Below are 24,742 nucleotides of genomic sequence, written 5' to 3'. Positions count from 1 at the left end.
ATGGAAGAGGACGGGGTAGACGTCGTGGGTTGGGAGCTCGCGCAGACCAACCCTCTGGCTCTCATCAAAATGCTGGTGGCGTAGTGCAGGCCGAGGTAAGCCAGGAAACAACGTCATCTCCCCTACGGGGAGTAATCAACATAATTGCAAGAGGCTTTGCAGGGGGAGGATCCAGCAGCTCGACCCGCAAAAGACACCTGCGCAGTATCAACAACGTCCACTCCACTACCTCAGCCTCGCACCAAAGCTCACTGCCGATCACCTTCACTGACGACGACTACACTGGCGTCTGCCTTAACCAGGACGATCCAATGGTCATCGCCGTGGAGGTCGCCAATTGGGAGGTCCACAAGACGTTGATTGATCAAGGAAGCTCGGCTGACGTCCTATATTGGCTGATGTTCCTCAGGTTAGACATCCCTCATTCCCTTATTCAACCTCACACAGAACCACTAGTTGGATTTGCAGGAGAGCGAGTACACACTCGAGGATACGTGGACCAGCTGACGACCTTCGGAACCTCTCCCGACACAAGGAGGATTATGGTCTGATACCTCCTCGTGGAAGCCAACACGTCCTACAACATAATTATTTGAAGACCGACGTTGAACCAACTCGGAGTAGTGGTGTCTACCCCGCACCTCACTATGAAATTTCCAGGGAGTGATGGAAAGATTATCTCCGTCAAGGCAAACCAGAAGACAGCTCGGCAATGCTACGTCGAAAGTCTGAAAGTCTCTTCATCCGACGAGCGTTGCCGAAGTGATCCCCCCACAGTGGCTCACATCACCCACGTGGATATCACTGACCTGGATCCGAGGTCGGACTCCCATGATGAACGACCGAGTCCTATCGACGAGCTCGATGACCTCTAGATCGGAAAGCTTCCTGGGCAATGCACGAAAATCAGCAGGCAACTGAACCCGGAGTTACGGCGACAACTCGAAGATGAAATCTCCAAGAACGCCGACCTCTTTGCATGGTCCAGCGCCGACATGCCAGGTATAGATGCTAACTTCATCTGTCACAGGTTGGAAATTCACAAGGAGGCGAAGCCAGTCGCCCAGAGGAAGAGGAAGGTCGGTGGTGAAAGGCGAAAGGCCATCATCATCGAGACGCACAAGCTATTGAACGCAGGCTTCATCCGTGAGGTCAGGTACACCACGTGGCTGGCAAATGTGGTCCTGGTGAAGAAGAGCTCGGGGAAGTGGCGCATGTGCGTCGACTACACTGATCTGAACAAAGCATGCCCCAAGGACTCGTATCCCCTACCGAGTATCGACAGACTGGTCGATGGAGCATCCGGGCACGCCCTCCGCAGCTTTCTTGATGCTTATTCCAGGTACAACCAGATCATGATGTACCCACCAGACGAGGTGCACACATCGTTCATCACCGACCACGCCAACTTTTGCTACCGGGTGATGCCATTCGGTCTCAAAAAAACAGGGGCCACTTACTAGCGGCTGATGGACAAAGTTTTCCACCAGCAGATCAGGCGGAACATGGAAGTCTACGTTGACAACATGGTGGTCAAAACCGCCAGGATCATGCTGCCGACCTAGCCGAGGTGTTCAGCCAGATCAGGAGACACAACATGTGTCTCAACCTAGAGAAGTGCGTCTTCGGCGTCTAGGGATGTAAATTCCTTGGCTTCATGATCACTATCAGGGGGATTGAGGCCAACCCGGAGAAGTGAAAAGCCATCATTCAGATGCAGAGTCCTCAAATGGTGAAGGAAGTCCAACGCCTGGCAGGAAGGTTGGTTTCCCTGTCCCGTTTCATTCCTAAGATGATAGATTATGGCCAAGGCCAAGGAATCCAAGAGGTGATGTCTTAAAAGAACCAAGAGGAATGAGATGATCTTAAAGACCTTTTTCATATATTTTGTACATAGTTCCTTTGTATAGGTCTAATTTTGCCTTTGTATTTGTGAGGCACTTTACTTACTTTTAATTAATGATTGTATATTGATTTTAGGGTGGGTTACTTGGAGAGTTTAACTCCATTTAACCTCCTTTGTTGATACATTCATTTTCTATTTTTTCAGTAGGGAAAGGGGGTGACATTTAGCAAAGCTAGGGAGTGTGTTTAGAAATTGGGCCTGAGTTGGGCCTAGGCAAAATTTTGCATATTAGACTCATTTTACTCCTAAATTTCCATAGATTTGATTTAGCTAGGTCTCATCATCATTTGATGAACCTAACTAAACCAAATCAATAATGTTTGAAATAATTCAAAGGAGGAAATGGAGCCTTGGTCGCCTAGCTCACTTGTTTCTCTTTGGCCGAAATTTCTATGCTACTCTTCTTGGTTTTTGAAGCTTCTCCTCCAAGTTTCTAAACCTTGGTAGGTTAGGCTGACCTTACCATGGTTCTTAAGTGAACCATGGTCAAGGTTAGCTTCTCCTACAAGTTTTAGAAACCATGGATGGTTAGCTACACCTTACCATGGTTCCTAGTGAACCATGGTTAAGGTTAGCTTCTCCTAGAAGCTACCTCTCCCTATAAATTTGTAAATCCTTCTCTTGTAATCACTTTTGAACATTTTGAGAAATAGAAATCAGATTTCTTTCTCATTCAAGAGTCTTATAAACCGTAGAGAACTCTCTCTCTAAGGTTTCTATCAAAGTTTCTTCAAACTTTGCCTTGGTTCCTCAAGCTTCCTTCACAAGCTAGGAAGTAACCGAACCTACTCCATTGCTTCTCCACCATTGGAGAATCCTCCAAGGTGATTCCGCCACCTCAAGGAGTTCAACCTCAACAATTTCTTCGGTCCTTGCATGGAGAACTTGGAACAACAACAATCTTTTCCAAGTAGTTCCATCACAAGCTCGCGAAGAAAGTAGGACCCATCTTCACTCTGCTAAGAAAGCCAAAAAAATTTGAGTGGACAGACCGGTGCGAAGAGGCTTTCAAGAGCTTCAAAGCCTTCCTCACGACTCTGCCAATCCTCTAGAGGCCAGATCACACAACTGACCTCCTCCTCTACTTGGCCGTGGCAGAAGGCGCAATCAGCGCAGTTATAGTGCAAGAGCACCAAAAAATGCAGACGCTAGTCTACTTTATCAGCCAAGTTCTCCAAGACACGGAGAAATGATACCAGACGATTGAAAAGCTTGCACTGGCACTTGTCATCGCAGCTCGGTGTCTTCGACCTTACTTCTAGAGCCACCAGGTAGTCGTCAAGACCGACTACCCAATCAAACAGATCCTGAGAAAGCCAGAGATCGCCGGGCGGATGATAGCATGGTCGGTAGAATTGTCCGAGTTCGGCATCTAATACGAAAGTCGAGGAGCTTTGAAAGCTCAATGCCTAGCCGACTTCGTAGCCGAACTAACGTCAACCTCAGTCGACGAACCGCAGGTATGGACTTTACATGTTGATGGGTCCTCCAACTCTAAGGGTGGTGGTGCAGGTATCATCTTGGAAGGACCGAATCAAGTCACTTTGGAGCAATCCCTCAAGTTTGGCTTCAAGGTGACCAACAACCAGGCGGAATATGAGGCGCGTCTCGCAAGGCTAAGGCTGGCTCGCGACCTCGGAGCACGAAGAGTGAGTTGTAACAGCGACTCAAAACTCATGGTGGAGCAGCTTAACGGGACATACCAGGCCAAGGATGTTCTTCTACAACGATATTACCATGTGGCATCACAGCAGATCTCGTCCTTCGACGAGTTCACTATATATCATGTACCGCGAGAGCAAAATACCAGAGCTGACCTCCTGTCAAAGCTCGCTAGTACCAAACGCCCTGGACAACACCGGACCATCATCCAAGAAACCTTGCATTCACCCAGCTTAGACGACAAGATCGTCAACTCCAGCGATAGCGAAGAACAGGGATGGATGACAGGCATTTCGAACTACTTAAAGGCAAGAGTTTTACCTGAGGATAAGGATGAAGCTCGGAAGATGAGGTCAGCTAAGTTCGTAATTGTCGGGGACGAATTGTTCAAGCGTGGCATCTCCACCCCATTGCTCAAAAACTTGACTACACCTCAAGCTTCTTATGTCGTAGAGGAGATCCACCTGGGTATATGTGGCATGCATTCCGGAGCACGCTCAATGGCGACCAGGGTACTCCGAGCTGGGTACTACTGGCCCACTCTAAAGTCGGATTGTCAAGTCTACGTGCAAAAGTGCAAAGAGTGCTAGTAGTTCAGCAATACGCATCACTAGCCGCCTGAAGCTTTCCACCAGATGATGTCACCGTGGCCTTTCGCTCAGTGGGGAATAGACATCCTAGGACCGTTCCCCCCCGCAAAGGGTCAGGTCAAATTCCTCTTGGTGGCAATCGACTACTTCACCAAGTGGATCAAGGCATGCCCACTCGCCAAGATCACCACTGAGAATCTACGGAAATTCACCTGGAAGAGCATCATATGCAGGTTCATAATTCCGCATTCCCTTGTTACCGACAACGACCGACAATTCATTGCCTAGAGCTTCAAAGATTTCCTTCGGGAACTCGGAATTAAACACCTCCCTACCTTAGTGGAACACCCACAGACCAATGGCCAGGCCGAAGCCGCCAACAAGGTCATCCTCCGAGAACTTAAGAAGCGGCTAGGGAACGCTAAAGGACAATGAGCCAACGAACTCCCCAGCATCCTCTGGGCATACCATTGCACCCCCCTAGTCAACAACGCAAGAAATACCTTACAGGCTGACTTACGGAGCTGATGCAATGATCCCAGTAGAAGTTGGGGAGACCTCTCATCGACACCAGGTCTTCAACAGCAAGCAGAACGCTCAAGAGATAGCAGCCGACCTTGACCTGATTGATGAGCTCAAAGACGAAGCTCGGATTCATGAAGAAGCCTGCAAACTCTGAGCTTCCAGAAGATATAATACGCGAGTGCGACCTCGCTCTTTCCGAGTTGGCGACTTGGTGTGGCGACTGATGGGCGAAGCACGGAGAGACACATCAGAAAGAAAGCTCGCACCCAACTGGGGTGGCCCATTCCGAGTTGTAGAAGACTAGGAAAACGGGGCATACCGACTAGAAAAACTCAGCGGAAAAGCCATCCCGCGAACTTGGAATGCTACGCATCTCAAGTTTTATTTCAGTTGACTTTGTATGAATGAGTTATGCACTCTTTTCCCGACTAAGTCTTTTGTCCCAAATAATAGAAAAATGGGTTTTGGCTGAGAGGGTTTTTAACGAGGAACACCCACAACATCAATAAAATGGCTCATTCTTTTCTATTCATATTCTATCAATGTTACATCATTTCACCGTAAGATGCTTTTTGCTAAGCCAAGGTCGAGTTCGAACCTTGGTACAATTTATTCAACCCTAACCCGAGGTCGAATCCGAACCTTAGTACAATTTATTTTAATCTAATCCGAGGTTGAGTCCGAACTTTGGTACGATTTATTTTACCCTAAACCAAGGTCGAGTTCGAACCCTGGTACAATCTATTTCAATCTAATCCGAGGTCGAGTCCAAACTTTGGTACAATTTATTTTACTCTCACCCGAGGTCGAGTCCGAACCTTAGTACAATTTATTTCAATCTAATCCATGGTCGAGTCCGAACTTTGGTACGATTTATTTTACCCTAAACCGAGGTCGAGTTCGAACCCTAGTACAATCTATTTCAATCTAATCCGAGGTCGAGTCCGAACTTTGGTACAATTTATTTTACTCTCATCCAAGGTCGAGTCTGAACCTTGGTACGCTCTATCACACCGTAGGCCGAAGTCGAATTCGAACCTCGGTACAAATTATTTTCATCTCACCAAGGGTCGAGTTCGAACCCTAACACGAATCATTTGCACCAGGCCAAGTTTGAGCCCCAAAAAAGCACAAAAACCACAAGTGCACAACACATAAGTTCAAAAATAGAAGGTCAAATGGGACCATCGAAAGCGCGAAGATAAAATCTCGAAAAGTGATATATACACAACAATATCAGAAGAGTTCAACACATGAATCCAAGGGCAAGAAAAAATCAAGTAGAACAGAATAAACTAAGCTATTACAAAATCGGCCTAGGCAGAGGCATTGTCGCTTGAGCTGTCCTGGAGATCGTCCTCTTTCACCAGCTTCCCAAAGCGCACCTCCTTCTCCACTTGCATAGCGGAGAGGTCGAACCCTGGTGCAAGTAGCCTCGCCTGACGAGTAGCCTTGAGGAATCTCTTCTTGTGCTCGAACAGGACAGCTCGCTCGGTGTCGACGAGCTTCTGCTCCAGCTCCACCTTCGCTGCAGCCATCTTCGCGAGGTCCACCTTTAGAGCGGCTACCTCCTCTTCTTTCCCACCAAGAAGCACCTCGTCACAAAGACGCTTCTCGGTCGCTGTCACCAGATCAGCCTTCAAGGAGGTCACCTCGTCTTCTAAGGAGCGCAACCGACCCCGGGAAGAATTGGCGAGCTCCTGCAGCTCACTCACCTGGGCAGCGTGAGTCTCATTAGACCTCAGAGCAATCTCTAAGGACTTCTGAACTCTCTCCAGCTCCCTCCTGGTGGCTTGAAGCTCAGCCTCATTCTGCAGCTTGGCATCACCGAGAGCACCCGCCAAGGCCCTGTTCTCTTCCTTCAAAGCCTGTTCTCTTCCCTCAAAGGCTGGACTCGGCCCTTTAGCTTCGCTAGGTCCTCCTGTTGCTTGGACCACTTATGCTTCCAGTGGTCCACGATGGCCATTGTCCTCTACAGGAAGACCTCGGCAGAATCAAGGCCTTCTACTGGCCCGACCGACTCGATCATAGCCTGATCAGCCGTGCTCAGCGAGTCCCTGGAAAAGAATTTCTCCGAGGTCACCCCCGTGCTCCACAGAGAGTCCAAATCCTCCGAAGCGCTCACATGGTCCAGCCGTACCCGAGAACGATCCTTTCCAAAGCGATGGGCAAGGTATTGGCTTCAGGGGGGCCCCTTTGAAGGACCGGACTGTGGTTTCGAGGTCGCGGGAGTAGATGTCGGGACCTCGAAGCTCGGCCCCTTCCCGCGGGCCTCGGCAGAAGCAGAGACAGGCGCCTCCTGCTCAGCAACGTGGGTACCCGCCCTTGGTACCCCCGAACTTGGAGCCACCGGGACCTTGGCAGGATCTCTCGACTACAAAAACAAAAACACAAAATTTTACTCCTAAGTCAGGAGAACGAGAAAGGGCAATATACCAGGAAAACCACAAAGAAGGGCACTAACCTCGGCGGCCTGGGCAACCTGCTCGACGGCCTAGGCGATCCCCTCGACGACAACCTGGGAGCTCCCTCGGGCGGAAGACTCCCAGTGAGGTCGACTGCGCCAGCGTCGGCAGCCTTCGAAGTCACCTCCTCGGGATCTCGAGGGGCAGAGGTCCCCCCGGCCTCTTTCTCTCCCCTCTTTCTTTTTCTTCGGGTCTCTAGGGGGGCCACCTCCTCCTCCTGAGGTTTAGGGACCTCAATCTCGGCAACGTTGTAGCGCGACTTCAGCTCGCGCCACTTGCTTTTGCCCATTATGCCTGCAAATACAAGAATCAGATATGTCAGTGGAAGAAAAATTTACAAACCTTAACAGCCAAAAAGACGAGATACTCACTCTCTAGGCCCTTCTTCTTGTACACCGAGTTAGCAAGCGACAAAACAAGCTTGCAGTCCAAGGGACGAGGGAGCGCCTCTAGGTCGGCAATGGCAGCAACCTCCGAGGCCGTCAACTGAAGGTTGGCCGACCCATGAAACCTGGCCGGAGCTTGCCGCCAATAAAGAGGGAACCTCGGCAACCCGCCGAAGTAAAATACCCCATCTTCTAGCGGGTTGACATCCACAAGCCGAACCCAGAAAAACTCTTGTTTGAAATTCTTGTAAGACTGGGAGTAGAGGGAAAATAATCCCCTAGCCTTACTACTGCTCAAAGAAGCCCAACCATAAGGGGGTACACCCAGCTTCAGTTGATAAAAATGAAGAAAGACAGGGAGAGATACCTCTATCCCTAGGGTCGAACATAGAACCTGAAAGGCCCTCAGAAAACCCCAACTATTGGGCTGCAATTGGCAAGGAGCCGAGTTGAAAAAATTTAAAAAATCACACTAAAATTGGAAAAAGCGAAGATGCACGCCCAAATTCCTAAAAAAGCACTGGTACATGTAGAAGAAAGGGGCGTCAGAAGGTGATGGAGATTAATTGAAGAAGATTGTTGCTCTTCAATGACTCCATGCTTAGGACCGATTATGCCTTGAGGTTGACTTCAAGAAAAGCTTGAAACTCCATGAGCAAAAGCTTCCATGGAGGAGAAACCTTGAAGAAGATTCGGTTACTTCTAGTGTAGTGTAGAAGCTTAAGAAACCTAGGCTAGGTTTGAAACCTTTGGTGAATTTCTTAGAGTAGAAATTCCTCACGGTTTTTGGGAGAGGACTCTTGAGAGAGAATTCTGAAGTTCAATTCTCATTTATGTCAAAAGTGACTAAAAAGGAGGTATTTACAAATATATAGAGAAAAGGTAGCTTCTAGGAGAAGCTAACCTTAACCATGGTTCACTAGGAACCATGGTAAGGTTTACTTAACTCCCTACGGTTTAGCAAGCTTGCAAGGGAAGCTAACCTTGACCATGGTTCACTTAAGAACCATGGTAAGGTAAGCTTACCTTACTTGAGTTTAGAAGCTTGCAAGGCAAGCTTCAAAACTCAAGAAGAACAACTAGAATTTCGGCCAAGGAGACTTAAGAGAGCTAGGCGGCCTTGAACACATTTTGCTCCTTGAATTAATTTGAAAAACCTTGATTTGGTTTAGTTAGGTTCATCATATGATGATGAGACCTAGCTAAATCAAATCTATGAAAAATTAGGAGCAAAATGAGTCCAATATGCAAAATTTAGCCTAGGCCCAACTCAGGCCCAATTTCTAGTTACACCTCAAGCATTGCTAAATGTCACCCCCTTTTTCCTACTGAAAAAATGTAAAATGAATGTATCATCTAGGGAGGTTAAATGGAGTTAAACTCTCCAAGTAACCTACCTTAAAAACAATATACAATCACTAGGAAAAAGCAAATAAAGTGCCTCACAATACAAAGGCAAAAAATAACCTATACAAAAGACTATGCATGAACTGTACAATATAAACAAGTAGAACTAAGGCCTTTTCTTCATGATAGAGCATTCCAAGTGAAGATTACCTTGGGCCTAACAAGCCCATTAGTCTTCTCAACATCCAGCTCTTCCTGTATCCTCCTAGCCATAGCTCTGGTCACTGGGCCCTTGGCCCATGGTCTATCAAAAGGACCCCCCATATAGACACACTCACCGGGCTGACACGGTTCCAACCGGATAAGCTTGGAAAGAGAGGATTCAAAAATCCTATGCGATTTCCACATCGCGTTGATCTCCATAAACGACCTAAAGATGCTCTAAAATTCCCCCACGTCACTCCTGACCCAGTCGTAGCCAGGAATGCCGGTGAGGGGTTCCTTTGGCTAGTTCTCCCCCTTTTTCTTTTCGGCGGCGGCCGTTCCAGCAGCCACCGCCTTGCCGCGTGCCTTACCCTTGCCCTTGGCAAGCGCAGAAGGAGCGGCACCACTGTTACCAACCATCAAGAAGGAGAAAAGATTTCAGAAGAGGGAGAAGATTGAGAGATCGAAGTACCTGGTACTCCTCTGACAAACGAAAAGATAGAAACAAGAGGAGGAAAACTTGGTTGCCGGAGAAGGCGACGGAGGAAAACGGAGATGGCAGAAGCAGGAAGGCAAAGAAAATCGGCATGCTCAAGAAGCTAGAGAGGAAAGAGGATGCAAAGAGTAAAGTGGAAGGAGTTCTCCAAAATTCAAACGGCCACAACACGTGTCAGCCAAGGAACAAAACTGGCGACACATTTAATGAGCCCCATTATGACGAGCACGACCATCATTGCATAACCGTCACTTCCCATTAACACGCCGCCTGCACGTTTTCAAGAACGAGGCAACGGTTACGACACATGGCATCTTGACAGAAAGGCGTACGCGAAAGGCCATGGCCCCTTGACGAGCTCGGTCTTAACTCCTCGACCCACGGTCTTCAGAGCTTGGGGGGCTAGTGTACTATCCGTACCGCTATGCTGAGCTCGAGCTCGGTATCACAGTGCAGGATGACCTCACGCGTTGGGAGACCTCGGCCAAGACGAGGTCCGCTATCTAATTAGGTCATAACTGATCTCAGGCCCAAGGCCCAACGAAACCTTAATCTACACAAAGGTACATGCATTACTTATACGAGACTCATACTCCCACAAATACTAACTTTAGCATTGGAGTCTCTTTTGCATGTACCACCCCCATCTTGGAGCAACCAACATACCCGTGAAGGAGGCTCGCTGATCTTACCCAGCAGATCGTCTCCTACAACCGATCTCCGGTAAGAACAAATTTAGAACAAGTGAAAATCAAATAATTAAAATTCCAAGTTTATCCTAATTTATTTTGAAACAACATTGGCCCAAAGATTGAAGGATAGCTCCAAATAAAATAATGTTTAACTAATTGAAATGAAAATGAATGTACAATTTTATCAAGGTTGAACACGATTTTACAAAAAAACCACCAATCTTGTAAGCTCACACAAATTTGGGTAGTGCTGGACGTTTGTGTTTTTGGGTGTGCTTGGCAGAATTGATTTGAAATTAATGTGATTTTATAGAATTGATTTTAAGTAAAATTTTTGTTAGGATATATATTAAAAACATAATAACTTTTCACACTTAACGTTATTTGGAAACTTGCAATCAAATTGTCTTTAGGTATGTATTTACCAAAATGGGTTTCAATTGTCGTAGATGTCTTTTGAATTGTAATATTGATATATACATCAGTAATTTAAAAATATATGGCTAGATTTGTTACAAGGTTTTTTTTGGACAATAAAATTAATAATTAAAATGAGAAATTTGAAGGAAAAAATGAGAAATTTGAAAATACATCGACCCCCAATTAGAAAAATCGATTATCTCATGATGTAAAAGCAACCTAGGGTAGCTTCAGCCAAAATTTTATCATAGATAATCATGTTGAGTAGGAAATCCAAACACCCCAGTCAACAAATATTTTCACGTTTGACAAAAATAAAGTTTCTCTTTCCTGCAAATTGAAAGTTAACCGTATTTACGTGTAACCGGTATCATTAAAAAAAAAGAGATAATTAATTAGAAATTTACAAGAAATATAAAATAAATAAATAAATAATTGGGAAGAGTGATTTGAAAATTTTCAAAAAAATAAACACAAAAAATCACATCTAATAACATACAAAAAATATTATTATTAATATACTAAGTAGATATAAATATATTTAAATATATTCACATAATTTTAATATTAATTTTAAATAAAATTAAATAATATATTTTGTATGTTATTATAATTTATATTTATAATTTTTTTAATAATATACTAACATATATTATATTTACTTTTTTTGGTTTCCGATAGAAGTGACTAATCTCCTCGCTACGTGGGAGACATCTCAAAGGGTGGGATAGCTGACCCCAAGATTTAGTACGGCTGCATACACAAGGCAGGATTCGAACCCCTGAACTTACTTAAGCGTAGATCAACCCCTACTACTGAATTACACGCTTGGAATTACATATATTATATTTATAATATAAGTAAAAAATAATTTTTAATGACAAATATTATGTCACTATAAAATAATTTTGTGGTGTGGATAAAAAAAAATAAAGTATCCCCTTACAACCCTGTTTTCTCTTTATCTCCCCGTATTAAATCAAAGATTATATCCCATACACTTTTCTCTCATCTTTGTCCATCTCTCATCTCCTAAACTGTAAAAAATGTTATTAAAAATTATCCAGTATTTATATACCACTTGGGAAAATTCTAATGCTAACGGTTCTCACATTATATATGAAAATGAGAATGGAATATAGAATTCATTAACTTTCAACACTATTCACTAAAGTGAGTGGAGTTCTTGCCACTAGAACAATAAATACAGTTACCATTTTCAAATCATATATCAATGTTTCCACCTCTAATATTTACAATGTTCCCATTTGTCCAGAAATTAAGAAACTATAGTAATGAATAGCAGTGACTATTGATGTTAGGATGGTCAAAACCTTAATTGAAGAACTCTCACCATAAATCACTTGGCCATTTTACCCTTAAGTTCAGCAGCAGCAGCTTTAGCTGCAGATTTGGCCAGTGTGGTAGGTTTTATAGCACTCTTAGGATTTAAAGCTTGTCGAATTTTAAATGCAGCCCATGCAGCCCCCACAGCATGACCAGCAGCATCCATTCCTTCACTTGTTGCCTTAGCAGCTTCTTCTCCATATCTATGGAATACATACACATTGCACAATAGTTAGAAAAGAACATTGGCATTATCCTTATGTTGTATATGCTTAAATTCTCAAAGCAGAGATCACAGGAAATGGAAAACATTAAATTAAGGAATATGGATTTCACTATCTGTATGTAACATTCTGTTTTTGATAAATAAAAATATAAAATTGTTTAATTATGTTTTATTTTATTTTATTTAATTCAATCAATTTAATTAATTAATCTTGTAAAATATATTAAGGTTATTTATATGAAAAATAAAATGAAACTGGCTGAGTTGGGTTGTAAGGGCACGCTGATGGATTAAGTTTTGGTTTGACACTAAAGCCCAAACCATTAGTAAGCCATCAGAGTAGAAGTGAAGGGTTGGGAGTAACATGCTTCAGTTTTCCTGTTTTCACTTTTCTGACAATCGAGGACTGCATAGGAGAATGCTTTGCATGGAGTGCAAGAGGAATAGTGTCCGCATCCTTGAACCACACCTGGAAAGCCTGTGAATCATCATATGAGATAAGATGAGGAGTAGGATTATCTCACATATATTCTCTCTAGGAATTTTGTTGTATGGTTGGAAAGGGAGTTTCGGTAATATGTGTTGCGTGTTTTTGTTTTTTATTAATTTAATTTATGATTTTATTGCTAAATGAATTGATTTTTCTGCCATTACTATGATTTTTAGGGGGCATGTATGTTATTTTGGTACTTTTGCAATTGATGCCCTATGAATGAGTTTGTGTGTCATTCTTGTGATGTTTCGTATTATGGAAGCAGAGAATGAGTAATATATGAGTTGAGTAGCAATTGAGAGAATGGGGAGAGGAATTTGTGCATATTAGATTGAGTATCGAACAGTTTTGGGACTATGTAATGATAGCACAATCGTGCTTTTTATGAGTTATTTTATGGTATTTGTCTGATAAGATATTTTATGAGAGTTATTATTATAAGGTTATTACACAAGCATATTCTACAATGATGAGATATTGTCTGCTTTGAGCCTAAGCCTTCACGATTTTGCTTTTGGTTATTGCCCAAAAGGCCTCTCTATCATTGAAGTATGTTTGTGCTATATAAGTTAGTATGTTTGTGCTATATAAGTTGTTATTTCTTGTCTTATTTTATCGATGTAGGATTTGTTTGTATCCCAACAATCTTCTCCTCAAATAAGGGACCTAACCTGAGGGGATATTTTATGAGAGTTATTTTTATAAAGTTAAAACACAAGCATATTTCACAATGATGAGATATTATTTGCTTTGAGCCTAAGCCTTCACGGTTTTGCTTTTGGTTATTACCCAAAAGGCTTCTTTGTTATTGAAGTATGTTTGTGCTATATAATTAAGTTGTTATTTTTTGTCTTATTTTATCGATGTGGGACTTGTTTGTATCCCAACACTTTTTTAATACGATTATGTTGGGTTAACCATGGTTGTGCTCAGGACGTGCTAGATAAGTCATGGTTGCATGGTAAACATGCCTATGGTGAGTGATCATGGTCATGTTGTTTGAGTTAGACTTGAGCACGACCTTACTCTTGAGAGCATGGTCGTGTTGAAAGTTGACATGGCCATGTTGTGATCATGCTGAGTGGAGCACGCTTAAGCTCTAGTTGCACATAATGTTGCACATTTGTGTTGATGTCATTCTTAGTGTGTCAATAGAGTATTACTTTTCTTTTATGAGTATTTAATGTTAGGAATGAAGTGACATTTTAGTATGGATTAATAAACAAGGTATAGATGATTTTAAGAGAGCTTAATGAGTAAAATACAAGTGATAATAGAGAGTTAAAGTTATACATGATAAAAAATGACATGCCTTGAGTTTTCGTGCTTTGAGCTATTTTTGCCCATGAGTTAATATGTGTTATGGGTTAAGTCTATGCAGTTGCTTAGCATAGTAAATTTTAAATTTATGCTTGGTCATTTGTGAAGTCTAGACATCTATTTAGCAAGGATAAAGTATAAGCATTTCCTAATAGTGTGTTACGTTCTTATGTTTTATTTAACAATCCATGCACATCATGTATATTTTGTTTGGAGGTATTGGCATGGCTTACAAATTCAATCAGGAAAGTTTATATATGGTCTTCTATCTTGGTTTAGTTTTTTTATTTTTTATTTTTATTTTTTATTTTTATTTTATAGAACCACCATAATAATCCTAAGAGAATACTAAATAAAACTTGAACAAGAAAAGTAAAAAAAAAAATGAACAAGGGATGGGGTAAACACATTATTTTTTACTTATTACTCCGTATTATATAAGATAATGGCATGAGAAAAAGAGAGAGAACATACTCAATGATAAAAAAAAAAATAATGAGAAAAAAGTATTTTATTTAATATTTTTCAAAAATGAAATGAAATGAATCTCATCATTTTAGATATGTTTTAATTTCATGTGTGTGATAGATATGGAAAGAAATGAAAATTTCCATTTCTATACTACATGAAAAGGTTTTGAATGCCATAAATGACCACAAATCATAGTATCATCAAATTCAATACCTAATTTCATACTTTATTCTACAAGTATTATACCATATTGCATCTATTGACTTTACCTGTGATTGACAATGTCGGTTGTAACCGTGGATGATGTTGACATAACACTTTTTCCTGCTACTTCAACAGCATCACACACTTTGCCTATTTACAAAAAAAAAAATTTAAAAATAAGATAGTTAAATAATAATATAAAATAACTAGTACAAAAACTCACTTGGTAAACTCTATAGTATCCACTATTAGGATAATTGTTGCTTTTAGTTTTAAAACCAAAACATGTGAAAATTTGTTAAGCAAATGAATAATAACATTTAAAGACCAATTTTTAGAATAGAAAGGAAAAATGACTCTTAGTGGTTAAGAATAACAACAAATAACAATCACATATGAAGGCGTATAATCTTAGTGACTTTATTTAACAATTCATTTTCGTAGACAAATTTCAATGTTCCCAAACTCAAAAAATAGTTGATGAAGTTTATATGTCCCTAATGAAAGTTCATAGACCCTATTTTTATAAAATGAACTTTGTCCAAACAATAAAAGAAATATAAACACGTTAATTGGTTGGGTTTCCATAATCCTTATTAGTCAATTTATTTTTAAACTCAAAAATCTATCAATATAATAGTCAACACTTGGGAAAGTAATAATTTATAGTATTTGACAAAATCATGAATTGCAATGTGAATTTCTATGCACCAACTTTGCATTAAATTTGGCCAAGATAACAATTTCAAGTTAATGAAAGAATGTGTCACAATTAGTTTTGAGTGACAGGTTTCGTTTAGCACCTTGTACAACTACCACTGTGTATCTTGTAAATAAAATTTTATTTCATTATCTTATTTTTTGTGAACCATTTCAATCTATTCAAACAAAATTTTATATTTTGTTTAGTGTGTCATAAATTGCTTGTGTTTTTAAAATCATAAGAAATATAATTGAAGTTGTCTAATATAACATATTCAAATAGTTATTAGCAACTAGAAATGTATTTATCATGATATTTTCTTTTTCAACAAGCCTCTAGGCTAGTGATTATGTCCATTTAGAGAAGCTTCAATGCTACACACATGTCAAATTTTCCTTAGTTATTAATTGATAAAAACATCTTTTTCTTTTTCTTTTTCTTATTTTCTTTGCTTTGTAAAAAAAAAAAACAGATGATTTTCTATTTTTTCCTTAATTTGCTAGGGGTTATTTGGCTAGTATGCTTAGAATTCGAACAATGTTGTAGTGATGGATGTAAATCATAAGACCTCAAAAAGCCAAGGATTAATACGATTAACATACAGAATCCATCCAGTGATGCCAACACAACTTCACCAGGTAGCATGCTGATAAATTTCTTTCCTGCTTTTGAATTTACCACTGAACTAGTAAAAAATCCAGAGACCTTCACAACCCCAGTGAGGACCCCATTTGCCACACTCTCTGTCATTCTGGTCACTCTTTTAACCCTATATAAACATCAAGACAAAAGACTATTAGTTACTTAAATATTCATGTTAAACAAAGTAGCAAAATAAATAAATAATTAAATAAAGTACAAATAATCATAGCTACCTAAAAGTTGCAAACTATAACAAGATGCTGAAAGATCCTAAAATCACTAATCATTTATGGTAAAATGAAAGGTGAAATACAAAAGGAGAAAAAATTTAATTTTAATATAAAAAATTATCTAATTTTATCTTTTTCGTTATAGCCCTCAAGACTTTAGTGTTAGTCCATTCATATTATTAATCTGTGTTATAAAAATTGGACCAAACTAACTGATTCAATCCATAAAATTGAGATCTAGTTAGTTTATCGATCCAGAAGAACCAAAAAATTAAGGTGTAAAAGAATCAATAAAAAATCAGTCTAGAAAATCGGATTGAACCGATCCTTTTCAATTTTTTTTATTTTCTATAATTATTTAAAATTATTTTATGATAAATAAATAAATTTAATAAACTTATAAATTAGAATAAATTATTTTATTTAATTTTTAATACTTTTCTTACAAATATATAATTTAATCATTTATATTAATTTATATTTTTATATCATGATAGTTTATATTTTATATTATATTAATTTGAGATTTTTCTACTTTAAATATAAAATTGTTCATATATATTGTTATATTGTATTAAAACTCAAATTTAAATATCATATTTACACTTTTAAATGCACTTTAAAAAATATAAATATAATATAATATTTTATCTTAATTTTAGTATTATAAATTTATGATATTATGTTTACATAATATTATGTATTATTTAAATATTATTATTATTTTATTAATATCGATTCAACTATGGATAAATTATTGAATTTTGAGTTAGTAACTTGATCAGTTTGATGACTAGTTCAATTTTAAAAACATTGATATTAACAAATAAATACAAGAAAAAAATTAATGGAATGCATTTGAGCTAATTGATTTAGTTGATTTCACTTTTGATTTTAATATGAGCTTTATTTGTTTCAAGAAATGTTAATATCTAATTTTTCTAACATTTGGTATCAGAAACTTATTCTCTCTGTCTTGCTTATGATGTGCGGTTTTTTTTTTATAAATCAATATTATATATATATATATCAAGATTTTAATTAATTAAAATTGAAAAACAATTATTTATTTTTTCTAGTATTTCTACGATTTTTTGTTTTTGATGTATGGCTGAAAACTATTGGTTTCTATCTAGTTGCAACCGAGTAATTAAGATCAACTTATGATTAAATATAATTAAAACACATATTGTTTGTGTCGTTCCATGAGAAAAGTAATGGACATGTATATATGATGTTGTAAATAAAACAATGTTCTAATGTTATCACATAATATTCATGTGTTGTAGTGGCTGGTTGCATTTTATGTGCGTATTTCATATATTTATTAACTCAATATATGATAATCAATGGCATGTTCAATTTATAGTAGTTATTGGACTTGAGATGAGTAAAATGATATATATATATATATATATATATATATATATATATATTATTCAATAATAATTGAATATTTATTTTATGTGCAATGAAATCAAGTGCATCATTTTATGATAAGTTATTCTTTTATTACAGTTATGTTTAGATATTGATAATTTGATTGATTCTCATGAAATAAAATTTTATTGTTTAGTAGTCTTTATAATTTTATTAATTATGGATTAATCACAACATTTATAATTAATAAAATTATATATTAAATTATTTAAGATAATTAGACACAATATTGTGATTAGTTATACTTAAATATAATGAATTTTATCCATAAGAATTTTTGTTATTTGTATAATCAATTAAGAGAAAAAGGTAATAATTTTATAATTTACGCACAACGATTATATGATTTTAACCATTTATATATATATATATATATATATATATATATGAGGAATCCGTTTATTCTAGAGTAAATCTACCTAAACTTATTCATGTCAATAACTCACGTTTTACATCAAATTTTAGTAATCTAATTATTGAATTTAAAGTTCTTAATGCATAGATCAAATATGTAATTTTTTAAAAAAATTTGAAAACCATTTGATACTTCATTTCATTAATTCAAATCAATGTATAAAATAATTTTATGATTATCTGACAATTTGCATACATACACACACACACACACATATATATATATATATATATATATATATATATATATATATATATATATATATATATGTGTGTGTGTGTGTGTGCGCGCGCGTGCATTGGGGAAAAAATATAACTTATACTAGTATGTCTTAAAATTTGACATAAATTTTGATATTTCATATAGTATGTCAAAATGTTAATTTTTCAGATATTCAATATGAAGTTCTTGAACTTAAATGGGAAAATTATAAGATATGGAAAGAGAGAATTCTTCTTCGATTGGGGTGGATGGACATAGATTATCTTATTAGGAAAAAAAAGAACCGTTATCAATCACTAGAGAGTGATCAAGCTAATATTATGCTATATGGGCGGTGAGGGCGATCCAATTAACTTAGTGTAATTTTTATTAAGACTAAAATCTTAGGTGGAATATGTGGTTATGTCAATCAACATGAATATGTTCAAGACTTACTTAAAGCCATTGATGATGAATTTGTCACTTCTGATAAGGCATTAGCAAAACACTCTAATCATGAAGTTTTCTTCCCATAGGTTCATCAAAATGAAATGTGTGTGTGAGCATATAATGCAAATATGTGATATTTCAACTCAACTTAAGAAACTCAAGGTTGATATATTTGTTTTTTTTTCCTCTTGCACTACATTTTGAACACCCTTCTACAAGAATATGAACCTTTCAAGATTTCCTACAAAAAACACATAAGGACTAATGATCAATTAATGAGTTAATGGCCATGTGTGTTCAGAAGAAAGAAAGGTTGGTAATGGAGTTGGGTGAGAATTCCTTTACAACTACATGAGAAGAGAACAAAGTTGTTAGGGTTGAAAAATCTCAAACCAACCAAAAAGGCAATAGTAGAATATCACCTCAAGCTGATATTAAGAAAGAAGCAAGGTGTTTCTTCTATAAAAAGAAGAGACAAATGAAGAAACATAGTCTTAAATTTCATATATGGCTTAAAAAGAAAGGTAATTCAATCTCATTTGTTTGTCATGAATCTAATATGACTCATGTTAATATTAACACTTGGTGGATTGGTTCTAGATCTACAATCCATGTTATAAACCCTTCACGGGTCATGCAAAACTAAGTAAACTAGTGGGAAATGGGCAAAACATCTTATCAAGAAACAAGATGAGCTCAACCGTGGAGACTATTGAATTTTAACTTTGAATAATAGTCTTATTTTAAAATTAGAAAGAAATTTCTATGTACCAAGTTTTTCTCAAAACTTGGTTTCTGTTTCTAGACTCATACCATTTTGATATTCCTTTTGTTCCAAGGACACATCTTTTAGCTTATATCATAATAAAGAATGTGAGATTGAGGTGAAGAATATTATGGTAGATATACTAAAAATGAACAAGAACCTAGTCCTTTTGATAAATTTCTTCAAGAATATGGGATTATTATCCAATACACTATGCTTGGTTCCATAGACCATAATGGTATTCCAAAAAGAAGGAACTGAACATTACTAGACATGGTGAGGAGTATGATTAGCAACACTAATCTTCTTAGATTTTTGAGACATATGCATGCTTGGGGATGTCTATCTGAGGTGAGGATATATAATTCACTAGAGAAAAAAACTAGACCTAGGACCATTAGTGGGTATTTTGTTGGTTATGTTGAAAGGTCCAAAGGTTATAAGTTTTATTTTCCATCTCATACTACTAGGATTGTGGAATCAAGAAATGCTAAATTTCTTGAAAATGACTTGATTAGTAGTGAGAGTGATCAAACTAGGAACTTATTTTTTGAACATGATCATATAGTATCTCAATCTTCCACATCGAGTGATAATTTGATTGTCATTCATAACACTCTTGAAATTCAAATGGATGTTAAACAACCAATCATAGGCATTCTGCAAATTGTTGATGATAATCTAGTAAATCAACTTGATCATCAAATGCAAGAAAATGATGAACAACCAGTTGAACAACATGATCCAGATAAAATTGTTGATTCAACATTGAAAAGATCTACAAGGATAAGGAATCAATCATTCCTAATGATTACATTGTGTATCTACAGGAATCTAACTATAACATTGAAGCTTAAAATGATCTTAAAAATTTCACACAAGCCATGAGTTGTAGAGAGGCAAATTTATGGCATGAGGCCATGAAGGAAGAGATGGATTCCATGCAAAGCAACAAAGTTTGGGATCTTGTGGAGTTTCCTAATGGAGTAAGGGACATTGGCTATAAATGGGTCTTTAAGAAAAAGAACGATTCATTAGACAACATTGAAAGATACAAAGCAAGACTCGTTGCTAAAGGGTTCACTAAAAAAAGGAATCGCTTATACGAAGACCTTTTCTTCTATTTCTAAGAAAGATTATCTCTGTGTTATGTTGGCATTGCTTGTTTATTTTAACCTTGAGTTGCAACAAATGGATGTGAAAATAACCTTTCTCATGGTGATTTAGAAGAAAAAGTTTATATTAAACAACCTGGAGGTTTTTCTTCTAATAAAAGTGAGCATTTGATTTGTAAGCTTAAGAAATCCATATATGGTTTAAAACAAACCTCTCCTCAATGTATCTTAAATTTCATGCAATAATTTCTTCATTTGGATTTGTTGAAAATCCCATAGATCAACATATATACCAAAAGGTTAGTAGAAGTAAAATATGTTTTCTTATTTTATATGTGGATGATATTTTTTTTACAACCAATGATAAGAGTTTGCTTCATGAGGTGAAACAATTTCTCTCTAAAATTTTTGACATGAAGGATATGAGTAATGCATCTTATGTTATTGGCATCAAGATCAATAGAGATAGATCAAAAGGTATTTTAGGTCTGTCACAATAAACCTATATTAATAGTTTTAGAGAGATTTTAAATGAAAAATTGTTCACCAAGTGTTGCTCCCATTATGAAAGGTCACAGGTTCAATTTGAACCAAAACCCAAAGAAGGATTTTGACTGAGAACAAATGAAAAACATTCCTTATGCTTCTACTATTGGAAGCCTCATGTATGCTTAGGTATGCACAAGGGCTAACATTGCATTTGCTATTGGAATGTTAGGAAGATATCAAGGTATCCATGTATTGACCATTGGAGAGTTGTAAAGAAGGTGATGAGGTACCTTAAGGAACTAAAGACTACATGCTTATGTACAAGAAGATAGACAATGTAGATGTGATTGGCTATTTAAATTTCAAATGAATTGATTTTCACAAACCCACATCAAGGTAAATTTTCATGATGGTCAATGGAACTATTTCTTGGAGAAGTGTTAAGCAAACCTTGGTTACTACTTCTACAATGGAAGTTGGGTTTATCTCTTGTTTTGAGGCTACTTCATATGGTGTATGGCTTAATAGTTTCATTTTTTAGCTTAGAATTGTTGATTCAAATTTCTAGGCCCTTGAGAATTTTCTACGATGATTTGGTTGTTGTCCTCATGGCTAAGAACAAGAACAACAAAAGTGCAAGTTGAATCAAACATATCAACATTAAGTACTTAGCTATTAGAAAGTAAAATAAAAGAAAGTGGTCATTGAGCATATTAACACCAAGTTAATGATCGTCAATCCTTTAACTAAGGGTATGCCACCAATAAAATTCAAAGATCATGTAAAGAAAATGGGACTTGATTCTATATTATGATTGTATACATATAGATGAATAATGATACTTGTATATTTTGATGTTTTCTCTTATTCATGTGCACATTAATTTACTTGAGAAAATGTATTTCATTGGACCAAGAATAAATATAGGATTTATTCATTAAGTTTTGTTATCACATTAAGTATAAAAGTTGAGAAATTAGTTGTGTTATACATGGATGATAATGCTTACTATAAGAATAACTGTTGGTATGATTCATGTAATCATTTCCTAAGGGAATTCTTAGTTGACTTTTTAAAAGTTTGAACCAAGTGGGAGAATGTAACAATTTTTAAAATATAATGGTCATGTTTAATTTTATTGATTGGTTTAAACATTTTGGATTTATAAAGTCAGACTATGAATGACCATCAATGTGGTGGTAATGGTTATTCAATGCATTCTTGATGGTAGAATGCCTACAAACAATGAGCTGTTGGTTCTTAAGCTTCACGCTCAAATTTTTTTTTACACACCATCTATAGTGAGAGTGCGAGGTTGGAAGAACCAAGAACTACATCTCTTTAAATTGCTCTTCAAATTGCAATGAATGAAGGTAATGTTAATTCAGTTAATTCTGCTTTTGGTTTTAATATGCTTTTTATTTGGTTCAAAAATGTTGTTAATATCTAGTTTTTCTAACATTAAAAACTCATAATAATCATGATGTTTCAACTTCAACAACACTTACTTTAGATAGAATTAGTAGAAAATATACTTAAGCAAGATACACAAAAGAAAAACCTTAACTCATAATTACGCTCATTTTGAATTATATTTTCCATATTTTCTTATACGAGTATAAAATTTAAAGAAAACCAAAAATCAAACTATTCATTTTAGTGTTTGGAGAAATTTGTCTGGGAAGGAGCTAAAAAAATAAAGACATATTCCCTCTAGACCTATGTATAAGAAAAAACAACTAATTTCACATAAATTAAGAAGGTTCATTAAATTCATTTCATTTTCACTGTTTCATATAAAATATACATTACATTTTCTAAAATATTCTAAATCAATTTTGTGTTAGATATTGCTTTCTTTTATTATTATAAAGTATTTTTGGATTATGAACATTAAATAATGTTAACTTGATTAAAATTTCTTTATATTTTAGTTAAAAAATTTAAGTATTTTTTGCTTATATGTAAGTCTACAAGAAGTGTAAGCTTTTAAATTATGAGAAAAGTTTAATTTATTTATCCTTTTTATTATTATTTTTCTCTTATAATGAATATTTGGTGAAAAATTTATTTCAATTTGGCCTAAGGTAAGTAATAAAGAGTTTGTATTTTTTTATAGAAAATATCTCAATAACCACTTTTAGCTAGTATCCATAGAGATTCAAAGAAAAAGATTAATTAAAAGTATATTTACCTCTGGATTCGCCTCATGGTTTCAGGACTAATCTCTCTTTGTGAGCTTGAAGCCAACCTTTGCTTCATGATCTCATTCCCCCACCTTAACCGCTCCACTGTCACATCCCCACACCACAATATCCCCTTAACCAATTGCCCAGAACCCGTTGCAATAAGCTTTGCAGCAGTTCCACTATAATCCTCTACATTAGGTGCCAACGTAGTCCAATATGCTGTACACTTCTCCTCAATCATCTCCCTCTTCTCTTCTGACCATAAATCTGCTGGTGATGTCTCTTTCGCCACTGACTCATCCAAAGCCTCCCCTTCCCTCTTCGCTTTTTCTGAAAGCTCTTGCACCGAGAAAGCACTACATTCTTGCAACACCTTGTCCAACTCCTTCACCAAATCCTCTTGACCCTTTGATGCTATTGTTAAGCCATAACTCAACACACCCAAACCAGAATCATCCTTGTTCTTCTTATTCTTTTTCTTCTTCTTTCGATTCTCCTTGCGACCATGTTTTTCTCCTTTTCCTTTTTCCTCTTCGTCTGAGGAGGAATCTGAATCAGATTCCTCTTTAGGGACACGAAGGGAGAAAAAGTAGTGTGTGTCATCAACTTTGACGGCAGCCTCGTCTTTTGCCAAGGGCCATTGGATGTTGTTGTCTACACAAGCATAGATAGCAACGACATTTGGCCCTTGGCGAAGGCAGTTGATCGTGAGGTCACCACAAGCGAGCTCAATGCTACATTCCTTATCGATGAGGTGGAGGATGGCGCCAGGGACCTTGATGAGGACCTCTTCAGCGGCAAGCGGTGGCGCAGAAGGAATGTTTTCGTTTTGGAAAAGGTTCTCAACAAGGTCACCAACTTCGTCAACTGCGGGGTAGAGAGAGGAGGATGGGTTGAAAGAGGATGTTTCTAGGTTTGAAATTATTACCTTTGGGTATAAAGAGTTTTTCTCATTAGGGTTTTCAGATGCCATTGATGAATCGAGTTTCTAACTTTTGAGGTTGTCACCGTTCTGTGGATTTGGAGTTTCAATGAGCATCGTAAAGAAAACAGACAAACAAAGAAATGACATGTGGTGTTTAGGAGAAATGACATATTAACTACCGTAGAAATTTCTCGCATGGATATCGGTACAAAATTAGTTTTGCGTTGTTTTTGGGATTTGTGCATGTGATGTCAAAGTTTTTTAAAGTAGTTATTGATAATATTTGTAATGAAAAAAATTAGAATTGGACTTTTTTTAATGGTAAATTAGCAAGTTACTTATGTTTTTTTTGCACAGATTACAGTTTTTATGCATGTTTTTAAACAATTTATGTATAATAATTTGATTAAAAATTAATATTAT

At 37.1% G+C, this 24,742-nt stretch overlaps 1 protein-coding gene across 1 annotated transcript; it reads right to left on the bottom strand.

Annotated features, from left to right (window-relative positions):
• Positions 1–11,832: 11,832 nt before the first annotated feature.
• Positions 11,833–24,461, bottom strand: LOC109791685 (protein EARLY-RESPONSIVE TO DEHYDRATION 7, chloroplastic). Its single transcript, XM_020351008.3, has 4 exons — positions 23,400–24,461; positions 16,060–16,226; positions 14,820–14,904; positions 11,833–12,243 (listed from the first exon to the last, which is right to left on the bottom strand). Exons 1-4 carry the CDS (start codon positions 24,365–24,367, stop codon positions 12,054–12,056), a joined length of 1,410 nt encoding a protein of 469 aa, XP_020206597.1. The 5' UTR covers positions 24,368–24,461; the 3' UTR covers positions 11,833–12,053.
• Between the last annotated feature and the right edge of the window lie 281 nt (positions 24,462–24,742).

This window comes from Cajanus cajan, chromosome 5, assembly GCF_000230855.2.
Source record: "Cajanus cajan strain Asha chromosome 5, NIPB_CcT2T_4, whole genome shotgun sequence".
NCBI classification, from domain to species: domain Eukaryota; kingdom Viridiplantae; phylum Streptophyta; class Magnoliopsida; order Fabales; family Fabaceae; genus Cajanus; species Cajanus cajan.
The sequence above is the reverse complement of the archived record's forward strand: the minus strand, read 5'-3'. Positions and strand labels throughout refer to the sequence as shown.